The sequence below is a fragment of the Oryctolagus cuniculus genome, chromosome 8 (genome assembly GCF_964237555.1).
Source record: "Oryctolagus cuniculus chromosome 8, mOryCun1.1, whole genome shotgun sequence".
Lineage (NCBI taxonomy): Eukaryota > Metazoa > Chordata > Mammalia > Lagomorpha > Leporidae > Oryctolagus > Oryctolagus cuniculus.
The window spans coordinates 96,895,601-96,908,369 of NC_091439.1; the positions used below are offsets into that span (position 1 = coordinate 96,895,601).

The following is a 12,769-nucleotide window of genomic DNA, read 5'->3' on the forward strand; positions in this document are numbered from 1 at the left end:
GAAAAATACAGTGGAAATCCTTCCTTAACAACAGAATCAGTGAGGTAGAAGAAAGTATATTTGAGAAGACAAACTTCAGGAATTTTACAGTCAGGTCAAATTTGAAAACTGAAAGGGGCCTTCAGGGGTTTAGTGAGTAAAGCCACTGCCTGCAGTGCTGGCATCTCATATGCGTGCCAGTTTGAGTCCCAGCTGCTCCACTTCCGATCCAGTTCTCTGCTATGGCCTGGGAAAGCACTGGAAGATGGCCCAAGTCCTTGAGCCCCTGCAAACAAGTGGGAGACTCAGAAGCAGCTTCTGGCTTCAGATCAGTGCTGCTCCAGCCGTTGCAGCCATCTGGGGAGCAAACCAGTGTATGGAAGATGCTCTCTCTGCCTCTGCCTCTCTGTAACTCTGCCTTCAAGTAAATAATCTTTTCAAAAAACTAAAAAAGAAAACTAAAAAACAGTGTTGGCAATCTATGGGATACTATAAAATTACCCAACATACAAGTCTAAGGTGTGGAAGACAATGGGATTAGAAGGCCCTTTAAGTGAAACAGTTATAGAAAACTTCTCTAATTTGGAGAAAGAAAGGGATGTCCAAGTACACAGAACTCCTAACAGACATGACAAGAAAAGATTTTCACCATGAAGTCAAACTCTCCACAGTAAAACATTAAGATTCTAAAATGTGCAGTAGAGAAATGCCAGATTACCTTCAAAGGATCTCTAATTAGACACACAGCTGACTTCTGATTAGAAACCCTACAGGCTAGAAGGGAATGGTGAGATAGAGTCCAATTGTTAATTGAAAAAACCTGTCAACTCAGAATACTACACCCTGCAAAGCTCTCATTTATGAATGATAAACAAAAACCTTCCTAACATACAGAAACTGAATTTGTCACCACTCATCCAACCTTACAAAAGATGCTTAATGATGTGCTACACACAGAAATATGGTCATTATGAAAGAAGGTGAAGGCAGAAAATCTGCCAGTAAAGGTATAGAGAAATCCAAAGTAAACAATAGGAATATTTATGGGAAAACACGGGGGACAAGTTGTTACTTTTAATAGTCACCTTGAACCTAAGTGGCCTCAGCTTTCCAGTTAAAAGGTAGACTGGCTGAACTGGGGTGGGAGGGACCATCTATTTGCTGCTTGTAAGACACACTTCTTAACAACAGATATACACAAACTGAAAGTGAAAGGATGGAAAAAGATACTCCATGCTAACAGAAACCAAATTAAAAAAAAAAAAAAAAAGCTGGTGTGGCTATCCTAATATCAGAAAAAATAGACTTTAATCAGCAAAAAATGGCTGGGGAAAACAGTAGAAGATGGCCCACCAAGTCCTTGGGCCCCTGCACCCTCATGGGAGACCCAGAGGAAGCTCCTGGCTCCTGGCTCCTGGCTTTGGTGCAGCTCCAGCCACTGCAGCCAACTGGGGAGTGAACCAGCAGATCGAAGACCTCTCTTTTTCTCTGCCTCTCATTATCTCTGTGTAACTCTTTCAAATAAATAAATAAATCTTAAACAAACAGATGTTAATACAAAAATGATAATAGGAGAGGAGGAAGAACGGTGGGAGTGGGGGTACGGGGAAGAATCACTATCACTATGTTCTTATAGCTGTATTTATGAAATGCATGAAGTTTGTAAACCTTAAATAAAAGGTTTCTGGGGGAAAGATAATAAATGAAGTTAAAAAATTTCAAGTATTATACTTTAAAAACAAGTATTTACTTTACCTTTTTTTTTTTTTTTTTTTTAAGATTTATTTGAAAGACAAAGAGGCAGAGACAGAAAGGTCTTCCATCCGCTGGTTCACTCCCCAGTTAGCTGCAATGGCCGGAGCTGTGCTGATCCGAAGCCAGGAGCCAGGAGCTTCCTCCAGGTCTCCCACATGGGTGCAGGGGCCCAAGAACTTGGGCCATCTTCCGCTGCTTTCCCAGGCCATAGCCGAGAGCTGGATTGGAAGTGGAGCAGCCGGGACTCAAACCAGCGCCCATATGGGATGCTTCAGGCCAGGGCTTTAACCCGCTGCACCACAGAACCAGCCCCTGTAATTGTAAAAGAAAAAAAAAGAAACCAGCCATATGGAAAGAGTGTTGAGCTTCCTCAAAGTTAAAAATGGATGCAGGGGCAAGCGCTATGGCATAGTGGGTAAAGCCACTGCCTGCAGGGCTGGCATCCCATATGGGTTCCAGTTCAAGTCCCAGCTGCTCCACTTCCAATCCAGCTCTCTGCTATGGCCTGGAAAAGCAGTAGAAGATGGCCCAAGTCCTTGGGCCCAGGCACACACATGGGAAACCGGAAGAAGATCCTGGCTTCGGATCGGCACAGCTCCAGCCATTGCAGCCAATTGGGGAATGAACAAGTAGATGGAAGACCTCTCTCTCTCTGCCTCTCCTTCTGTGTGACTCTTTCAAATAAATTTTAAAAAATAAATAAAAATGGATGCATTTTAGTGCAGCAGGATAATCCATTGCTTGTAGTGTCAGCATCTCATACTGGAGTGCTTGTTTTTAGAGTCCCTGCTGCTCTGTTTCTGACCCAGTAACCCTGGGAAACAATCAGATGATGGCCTAAAGTACCTGGGCCCCTTCTACCCATTTGTGAGACCACGATGTAATTCCTGGCTCTTTGCTTCCAACTGGCCCAGCCCCAGGTTTTGAGATCATTTGCAGAGTACACCAGAAGATGAAAATAGTCTCTTTCTCTCAACCTTTCAAATAAATCTTTTAAAAAAATTAAAAAAAAAAAATAGACCTACAAAATGATGCAAGCCGACTGAGTATCCAAGGAAATGGCATCAAAGTCAGATATTTACATTCCCATGTTTACCTCAGCACTGTTCACAACAGCCAAGATCATGCATAAACCTGTGTGACATCAACAAATGAATGGATAAAGAAAATGAAATATATGCAAAGGACATTCAGCCATAAAAAATAAGAAAATCCTGTCATTTGCAATAAAATGGATGACCCTAAAAGACATATGAAATAGGCACAGAAAGACAAGTATCATGTGAACTTTTCTATGGCTAGAACTTAAAACGTTGATTTCATAAAGGTAAGAATAGCATGATAGTGACCAGAAGCTAGAGTGGTTAAATTACATGAGAGGGCCAGTTAGAAAATGTTCATCAAAGGATATAAAATTACCATTAGGTAACAGGAATATGTTCAAGAGATCTATTGTATATCATGGTGAAAATTAATGACCACTTGTATTTAGAATAATGCCTGATACTTAATAAGAGCTCAATACATTTTAGCATCTCAGATTAACCCAACACAAAGTTCCTTAATATTCAAAATACAGAGCAAAACACCTACCCGGATAGTCACTTAGAAAAATCTGAAGCTAATGTTAACATTTGAAAATCAGTAAAATTTAAAAACACACATAAGCATTTATCAATTTCTATTCTGCATTTTTCAAAAGCAATGAGGTAGTTTCTTGGAAAGACTAAATTAGATCAACATCATCACAGTATAAGCATCGAAGTGCCTGTTGCATATTAAGTGCTAATTATGATTTGTAACTCATTACAATTATTTCAGCAAAATTAGCATTACCGACCAGTTTTGCATAGTTGGTTATCTTAAAAATATCTTTTCTGATGATTCTTCTAAACTCTTTAGCAATCAAGAATTTGGAAAAAAAAAAAAAACCACACTGACATTAAATTTTCTAACTTACTGAAAAATATAAAATGTCATGGAAATGACTCACCTATATCACCTACTGGTTTAATTAAAAGTTAATGCCAAAGACAGAACCTAGATTTCCTAAAACAAAGTCAACCCTCTTTCCTCTGTACCACAATGCACAGAATTAGAATAATTTTTCTTAAGCTTTATTTTTGTGACAGGTAAACAAACGTTATTGAGAATGGCTGGGAAAATATTCTAAATTCTATACAAATACACACATAGTAATATTAGTTTTAAGTATCCCTCAAGAGTGAACCTCCTGTGGTACAGGTCAAATATAAGCCTGTTCCCTGGGATTTGACAAATATGTAAGTGTCTTAAATACGACACTGTATGAAAAACAATAGCAGCCAAAAAAGCAAATGTCTTTTAATGTTTATTGAACTTCATGAAGGCTAAAATTCAAGGTATAATTCAAAAAAAGTGAAACACACAAAAATTCTGATGAACTTTTCTTGTGTTGCTGTATTTGTTATAACTTAGTTACTATTAGGAGGGACTGAATTAACTTAAAATATGGAACCACAGTGGCTAGTGTCATGGCATAGCAGGTAAAGCCATGGCCAGCAATGCTGGCATCCCATATGGACACCAGATTGTGTCCCAGCTGCTCCACTTCTGACCTAGCTCCCTGCTGATGGCCTGGGAAAAGCAGCCAAGTTCAGCTCAAGTGCTCTGGCCCCTGCCACACACATGGGAAAGCAGCCCTGGCCATTGTAGCCATCTAGCTGATGAACCACAGTATGCGAGAGCTCTCTCTCTTTCAAATAAAGAACTAAATCTTTTTAAAAATATGTGTAAGTATAAAAGGTTTAGATTGCAGAAAGCCCATTTAAGAATTAAAATAGAAAACATCTACAGAGTACTTCACAGAAGACAATGGATGAAAACTTAAAATGCAGGCATCTGGGGAATAAACCAGAGGATAGATGATCTATGTCTGTTGCTCTTTTGCTCTACTTTTAAATTAAAAACATTTAAAAATTTTTTAAAAACACAGAAATGTTTTCATATATAATTGGCTTAGACTACTCAGTTCTGTTGAGTTTCTAAAATTCTTATACAAAAAGCAACCTTTTATGTTCACTAATCAATCCATAAGATAATCTTTAAGAAATTTTGCAATCAGACAAGAAATACAACAGATAGGTGTCAATCTTTACCAATTTATTTTATACAAAACAGTAGCAATGTAGAATATGGGAATTATCTTCCGCTGCCACACACGCAAGTTGTGAACATTCCAAGCCAATGTATACAGTTTAGAGGGGAAGGCTATAATGGCATCAACCATGCTACTGAACATAGGATTTTTTTTATTTAAAAAGATTAAAAATTAGATAGCAATGTCTTCTTAATATTGCTCTCATCATTGAAGACTGAAAAAAAAAAAAAAAGTGACTTTATAAGTTTAAAAAAAAAAAGGAGGGAAAGGGAGAAACCAAGAGGCTGCTACAACACTGCCATATAGTCAAACCATCATACTTCTATATTTGCATACTTGATAGCAGCATTATTTTTTCTGAACCATGTGCAACTACATGTAGAAACAGATCAAAGCAAAATATCATGGCAGTTATGAATCAAGATCCAAAAGAAAGAAAACAAAAATAATAACTCTAGGATGAACACACCGTAAGATGAACATTTATGGAGAATGAATCAATATCTACATCCTTGGACTGTTCTTCTGCCCCAATAAAAGTGTCAATTCAACTGTCAACTGTGCATTTTTGGCGATTGTTGAGAGTTTCCAGTTCTTATTATACTGCATGCTTGGAACAAAGGGGTCATAATAAATCCTTCTACACAATGAACTTTTAAGTAGACAGCTGAAAATAAAATTTACTACTTGTAAACACACACAAAAAAAAATACAAGTTTTTTTTATCTTCAAACAATCAGTGCTTTCAAAAGCACATTATCTTCGATATCGACCTCTCTCCCCTCGGTCTCTGTCCCGGTCACACAATCGCTCTCTTTCTCTTTCTCTATCACGGCCTCTATCTCTCTCTCTGTCTCTTCTGTTATCTCTAGGGCGATCTCGCTCTCGCTCCCGATCTCTTTCATGGGGTCTACTTCTCCGGCCACTGACAACAGCTTGTGTGCGACGAAGGAAATCATCCACCCTCATATCATAATCATGCTAGAAAAGGGAAGAAACAGGTTAGGCATATCAGAAATCTGAATGGAATTTATGAGTTCCTATATTATGACTGGTATAGAGGAAGAATTTAGAGAAATGCAATAATGAACTAATTCACACAATGTAATTTTGACAGAAAGAGAAGAATAGACATCTCCAGCAAGTCACTCAAATCTATTCCACTTTAATGACTTTATGTATCTGCTTTAGTAAGACTTGGGCTAATGCAGTCACCTAGTCGTAAGCATCAAGCGTTATGTTTACATGCTGCCTAAATTTTCCCTCTTGAATCCTACAAATTCATCAAAACAAATTCTGCCCTCTTAAGGTGAAATTGCTAAGTCTTATACTCTAAATTTTCTTTCAAACTAAATAGCTGTTACTAAAAATTTAGGGAATTTTAAGAAAATATGTACTGTTTCACACAAGATGAGTATCAAAATGAGGCACAAGGGCAAACTGTGGCTACCTGTAAGCCTGGCTCCATCCCAGTTTAAGGATTCTATCATATCTCTCAGCTTACTTTTACTTACTGATTTTGGTCCCCTTTCAAAAGTCAGCTTAAATGTAGCGAACACACAGTTCAAAAACACCATTCTACACTACCTTTCATAATAATGAATAAGTGAAAGATATAAACCATACGAAACATTGTCATGTACAAGTCCATGAAACAGAACTTGTTGAAAGTACAAACATACTTCAATAAAGGAATCTTAGAAAGACTTCCTATTTTAAAAATCATGATCATTTATTTTAAGCATGCTTTAAGTCAACCCAACTCAACTAGTCAGTCAAGATTTCATCATATACAGGCTGTGTATTTCTTTCTTGTGTGACTAACTTGGGAAAAAAAGCACTAAAATCTATTAATTAGTCATAATTACTTTTTCTAAGATCAGAAATACTCTCAGAAAAAACTGAACACTTTTTAATGAACAAAAAATCAAATATCTCAGACTATTATCTTTCACACATCCCATTTTGAAGTGACCCAAAAGGCTTTCAGATCAATTAAGTAATTTGTGTGAACCAATTACTAAGATAGTTATTCTTTTTCATTTTCTAACATCTGCTTGTTGCTTACTAGCATTACCATAGCTAAAAGAGCTAAGAGACAAGTGATAATTTTTTTAGTTCCTAGTTTCAAAAAAATTGGGTAGAAATCTATTACAAAATGAGTTTAGAAAAATCTGTTGATATACTCTTTATCTATTAATAGGACTTAATAACTAACAATATATACCATCTATCCTAGAAAATTTGAGGCAGTTAAAATATACAAAAAGCTTAAAAACACCTATTGCAATACTAATTACGTAAGTATCATTTAGATCCTAGTACAGAAAGAAAAATACCTTAGGTATAACCTATCTAGGACATGACAGTTATACTTGTCTGCGTAGGAGTTGCCTCAACTTAAATAATTTGTGACTTGAGTGGTAGAAGGATCATAGTCTGTCTAAATAATCCAAACATGTAGGACCAAGATTTTTAATAAAAACAAGTTTTGAAACTCCAAAAGACTTCAGTAAGAATACAAAATGGTCCATCATTCAACATAAGCCGGTATCCCCATATTTAAATTACCTACAAGAATTCTAAGTGGTTCCCTCACACCTTTGCCTTCATGTGCACTTACTACTCGTTTATCTCTGTATCTTGCTTCATGTGGTACTGGATGATGTCCTGAATAAGGTGGATGAGCTTGAGGAGGTGGAGCATGGTGTTGATAGTAAGGATGATGTGGAGGTTGTTCCATTCCTGGATAAGGGGGCTATTAAAAAAAAAAAAAAGCTATTCTTAGAATCTCTCCCATCAAAACCACCAATCCCAAACAAATAATGTAATATGTACTAGCTACTTATTTTGATGACAGTAAAGTTTTTCAAAAACTTATCCATATTTGTTGAAAACGGAATGCAAGTAATAAACTACATACATTCTAAATACTTTTACTTTTCTTCTCCTACCATTTAATTAACAGAAATGGCAAATAAATAGTACTTACTATGAGCCAGGCACTGAACTAATTATACACAATATCTCATAAAATTCTCAGAGGAACCCCATGAGTTAAATAGCATTTCTAGTTTACAGAAGGAAAACTAAGACATCAAGCAGGTAACCTGGGGCCAGTGCTGTGGCACAGTGGATAAAGGTCGTCACCTGCAGTGCCAGCATCCCATATGGGCGCCGGATCGAGTCCCAGCTGCTCCACTTCCTATCCTGCTCTCTGCTATGGCCTGGGAAAGCAGTAGAAGATGGCCCTGCACCCATGTGGGAGACCTGGAAGACGCTCCTGGCTCCTGACTCAGCCGTTGTGGCCAAAGGGGAGTGAACCAGCAGATGGAAGACCTCTCTCTCTGTCTCTCTGGCTCTCCTTCCTTCTCTGTGTAACTCTGCCTTCCAAATAAATAAATAAATCTTAAAAAAAAAAAAAAAGGTAACCTGTTCACAGTCACAATGCTAGCAAAGGGGATACAATATTGGTCATTTGGTTCTAAAATTAGGGATGTGCTTAACCACTATGCCAAAATCTACCCCAAAAGTCCAGGAGCTAAATGACTTTTTCAATGCCAATTTAAGGGCAAATTAAGGTTACTTTCATACTATTATAATCATACACTAAATATTTCAATTTGTAAAAACTTGCAAAGAATCTAAAGGAAGAAATCTTATAATTCAACTGCCTGTGTAGAGTGCTATAAGACCATATATATGGTAAATGAAACAAATGTCATAGGAAGAGGTCAGATAACAGCACTGTTTTCAAAGCTTTCTTTTATTTATTTGAAAGGCAGAGTGACACAGAAAGTGGGAAAGACAGGGAAACAGGAAAGAAGATCTTCCACCCACTGGTTTAATCCCCAGGTGGCCAACACACACATCAGGGATAGAGCCCAAAATTCACTGGGTCTCCCATGTGGGTGGCAGAGGCCCAAGTACTTAAGGCATCCTCTGCTGCTTTCCCAGGTGCATTAGCAGAGAGTTGGACTGGAAGCAGACACAGGGACGCAAACGAGCACTCCAATATGGGATGCCGGCATTGCAAACTCAGTGTAGCCCACTGTGCCACAACACCAGCCACAATGGATAGCATTTAAAATAAAAAGATAATAAGGTAAGAAACAGTAAGACTACTAAAGTTACTAAATTCTTATTTATTGTCAATTAATGTTTTAACTACTCTAAATATCTTAATATATTCTAAGAATATCCAATTTTCTTAAGGGAACTAATTAAAAATCAGGAACTGGGACTTTTTTTGGGAAAGATTTGAAAAAGCAAAAGGAGAAGGAGGGAGGCTGGGGGTGGGGGACAGGGACAGAGAGAGATAGAGAGATTGACTGATCGATCATCTATCCCCTGGTTCAATCCCCAATTTCTTACAATAGCCAGACATAGAACAGGCCAGGCCAAAATCAGAAATGTAGGTGGTAGGGACCAAAGTACTTGGGTCTCCCATGTAGGTGGGTAGGTACCCAAGTACTTGGTCAATTATCCATTGCCTCCAAGGCACATTAGCAAGAAGCAGGATGAGAAGCATGGAATAACAAGGACTTGAACCAGCAACCCCAACAAGGGATGCAGGTGTCCTGCGCCACAATGCTTACTCATATTGGGGCTTATTTAATTTTATTTTATATAGATTACTATTGTTAACAAGCCCTATGCTATAACTGCCACGTGGTCTGTGGATTTATCTTTTCTTTCTTTCTTTTTTTTTTTTTTGACAGGCAGAGTGTGCAGTGAGAGAAAGAGAAAGTTCTTCCTTTTGCCGTTGGTTCACCCTCCAATGGCCGCCGCCCGGCGCGCTGTGGCCGGTGCATCCCGCTGATCCGAAGCCAGGAGCCAGGTGCTTCTCCTGGTCTCCCATGCGGGTGCAGGGCCCAAGTACTTGGGCCATCCTCCACTGCACTCCCGGGCCATAGCAGAGAGCTGGCCTGGAAGAGGGGCAACGGGGACAGAATCCGGTGCCCCAACCAGGACTAGAACCCGGTGTGCCGGCACCACAGGCGGAGGATTAGCCTATTAAGCCACGGCGCCCGCCTGTGGATTTATCTTAACAACCTTATGAGACTGACAGACTCCATTAAATTGTAAGCTACGTGAGGACGATGTAATATCCACTTCATTAACCACTTATAATATACAGAACAAGCACAGTGCCTTGCACACAGTTAAGTATTCAATATGTCTGATAAGCCAAACAATGAACAAAGACTCACTGAATTTTACAGATGAAAAAAACTAAAGAGATGCATTATAAAATCACTTGTCCAAGGTCGGAGAGTTGGGGAAAGAGAAGGGAATGCTTTTAAGCCCCAAGACAGAGCTTGTACCAACTATTACCATAATACACCACTGTATTTCCCCATCAGGCAGCAGATACTATTAACATAAATCAACTTACTCATTAGTCTTTGGATTTCAAAACAGTATGTAATCACTTATCATCCAAAATTTGTATTTTCAGTCTAATGACTAACTGCCACAATATTCTAAGTGAGCACTGAAATTATTAAGAACTGCATATGAAGTTAATAACGTGTAAAAAAAGTAGAATACAAACCATTCCTTGCCAAGGTGGTGGTGGTCCCATGTTATGAAATTCCCTCACATAATCATTGTAGGACTAAAATGAAAGATGACAATGTCAACAACAAATAAAAATCATCCCAGAAATAAAAGCAAAGCAGACCCTGATTTAATTTAATCTGTATGAAATACGTAAAATGTAATGCTTACCCCATTTAAAAACACATCTCGACGAACTCCTGAAAATCGTCTGTTGGGAATAAGATTTGTGAAACTAAATTCAGGTAATTCATATACTAGTTCCAAGAATGTAATTCAAAGCTAAGCAAGAGTGAACCCAACTTACCTGTCTACTTCCTGGTATCGTGGATCCTTTAAATACCCTGTTCAAACATCAAGCATTTTAGTAAATCAAATTTATATTTCTTTATTACGGCATTACAATTAAACCTTCCTTACCACACATTTCAATTCTTTCCATGAAATATGACTCTAAGTGATGTTATTATTCCATTTTCAAATTTTCTTCTCAGATTACATGATAATCTAGAAGTAACTAAATAACTTAATGATATTACTTCTAAGGAAGTTTTCTTATGTATCTTGTAAGTTCACGGCCCAAATCTAGAAAATTTCTTCATTCAGCATGATGGGGAAGGTAAGGGCAGAGGTACTACTTTGAAGACACTGTAAAAGAACTTCCTTAAAACAAATGTTTGCTTTCAACCTATGGTATATAGAAGGCCTTGCTAAGTAAGCCATAAATAAGCAGGGAAAAAAAAATTGCAAAAGTTGCAAAAATGAAGACAAATACATTGAGTATCAAAGAACGTTGGCATTAAGAGAAATATTCTTCCCCCTGCTTCTATTAGAAGCACCCAACAAATCAAAATGCAAAAACATCTGCGTGGTCATGTTACTGAGGAGAAATGATTTCCATCATCTGCAAGAAAATCTTCCATTTTGGAAAAGAATGAGAATTCTTATGTCACTTATTATACAACAGTTTTAGGACGCTCAGTAACACCAATTATAAATTGTGTCGTTTCATAAATGTAACCCTGTATTCTAAATATGGCATCATTTCTCGAATATGGTTTACCTTTTAAGTTCCATAATTTAAAAAGTACATTTAGATTACAAACCAAGTACCTCCCATTCCTCTCCAAAAACAAGAAATCAAAGCTTTTTATTAAAAAAAAACATAATTTCATTTCTAGTTAAGGTTAAATATTTACCACAGAAAACAATAGTATCACAAACGTAATAACGTAAAAGATCTTCATTTTCCCTAATTTTAATACATGTGCAAGTTTCCATTTTTGCAAAATTAGCAATTTCATGTAATTAATAGGTTATGATGAATCACACTGAATAAGACTGAACCTTAACGTGTTAGATGAAGAATTTCTAAAGAGAACTATTAATTATTTTCTAAGGTTTAAGTAATCCTGTCCTAAACTTTTCTCTTTTAATACTATAAGTTTTTCACTGAAGGGTTTTTTGTTTTGTTTTTTTTGCTTTTTGCTTTTTTTTTTTTAACAAGTTTAAGTCAAATATCTGCAGGATGATAAAATATTAACCTGGTCTCTGGTGAAACTCAGGGGGATAGTCAATCCTTGGTTTCTTTCTGCTGTTATGAATATCATAATCTTCTGGTCGACGCCTACACAAATTAGACACATTAAAAATTAAACCAAAAACTGCTAGGAGAACAAACAGTAAACAAGAGTTTTTGACAGAAGTAAGAACAAAGAATAAACCATTATTTCCTTTACATTAACATCTCAATTCTTGAGAAATTATCTCAACATTCCTAAATTGATTCCTCAAATTAATTCCTATAAACCAAACCTTAAAAGTATCACAATAAGTAGATATTCTCTGTAATCTCATGCTATGATAAGACAACTGTAAAGAGTAATCTGATCAAAACATGTAAATAAACACTTTAGTGGTCTGAACAAAAGTAATTAAGTGACCAAAACCCTAATGTAAATGTTCAGTATAACAATTGAAACATTTTCCCAAACAAAGTCTCCATTCAGGTGAAAATGGGAAGGAAGGGAGTCCTACCATAATTATACAAAAAGTAGCTAAAATCTGTATGTTTAAACTTATTATTAATGTCATCTTAAGTCTGAACAAAATTTCTTAAAAATATTATTCTCTGCACAAAATTTTTACTTTTTACAAAATCATACAGAAAATTTAACACTTATTAAAAGTGACTTTACAGGCAAATTTTTAAAACCTTAACTTTGAAAAACTAATTTTTTAATCTCTTAATTACACTTATTCTTTCTATATTAAATAACATGTAGAAAGTGAGGAAATTTTTTTTCCAGAGACAATGTCTTATAATAAATTTGG

The 12,769-nt window shown here is 36.8% G+C and overlaps 1 protein-coding gene across 4 annotated transcripts in view; it reads right to left on the reverse strand.

Annotated features, from left to right (window-relative positions):
- Positions 1 to 4,854: 4,854 nt before the first annotated feature.
- Positions 4,855 to 12,769, reverse strand: part of YTHDC1 (YTH N6-methyladenosine RNA binding protein C1) — a 36,959-nt gene continuing 29,044 nt past the window's right edge. For 2 of the 4 annotated variants that reach the window (XM_051820235.2, XM_051820233.2), the window contains 6 exons: positions 11,980 to 12,062; positions 10,743 to 10,779; positions 10,607 to 10,646; positions 10,431 to 10,493; positions 7,497 to 7,631; positions 4,855 to 5,854 (listed from right to left, as the gene is read on the reverse strand). In XM_051820235.2, the coding sequence (XP_051676195.1) occupies positions 5,630 to 5,854; positions 7,497 to 7,631; positions 10,431 to 10,493; positions 10,607 to 10,646; positions 10,743 to 10,779; positions 11,980 to 12,062 (583 nt within the window). In that variant the 3' untranslated portion in view covers positions 4,855 to 5,629. Of the gene's footprint in view, positions 5,855 to 7,496; positions 7,632 to 10,430; positions 10,494 to 10,606; positions 10,671 to 10,742; positions 10,780 to 11,979; positions 12,063 to 12,769 lie in introns of all 4 variants that reach the window. The other 2 variants (XM_051820234.2, XM_051820232.2) reach the window with 1 other exon arrangement.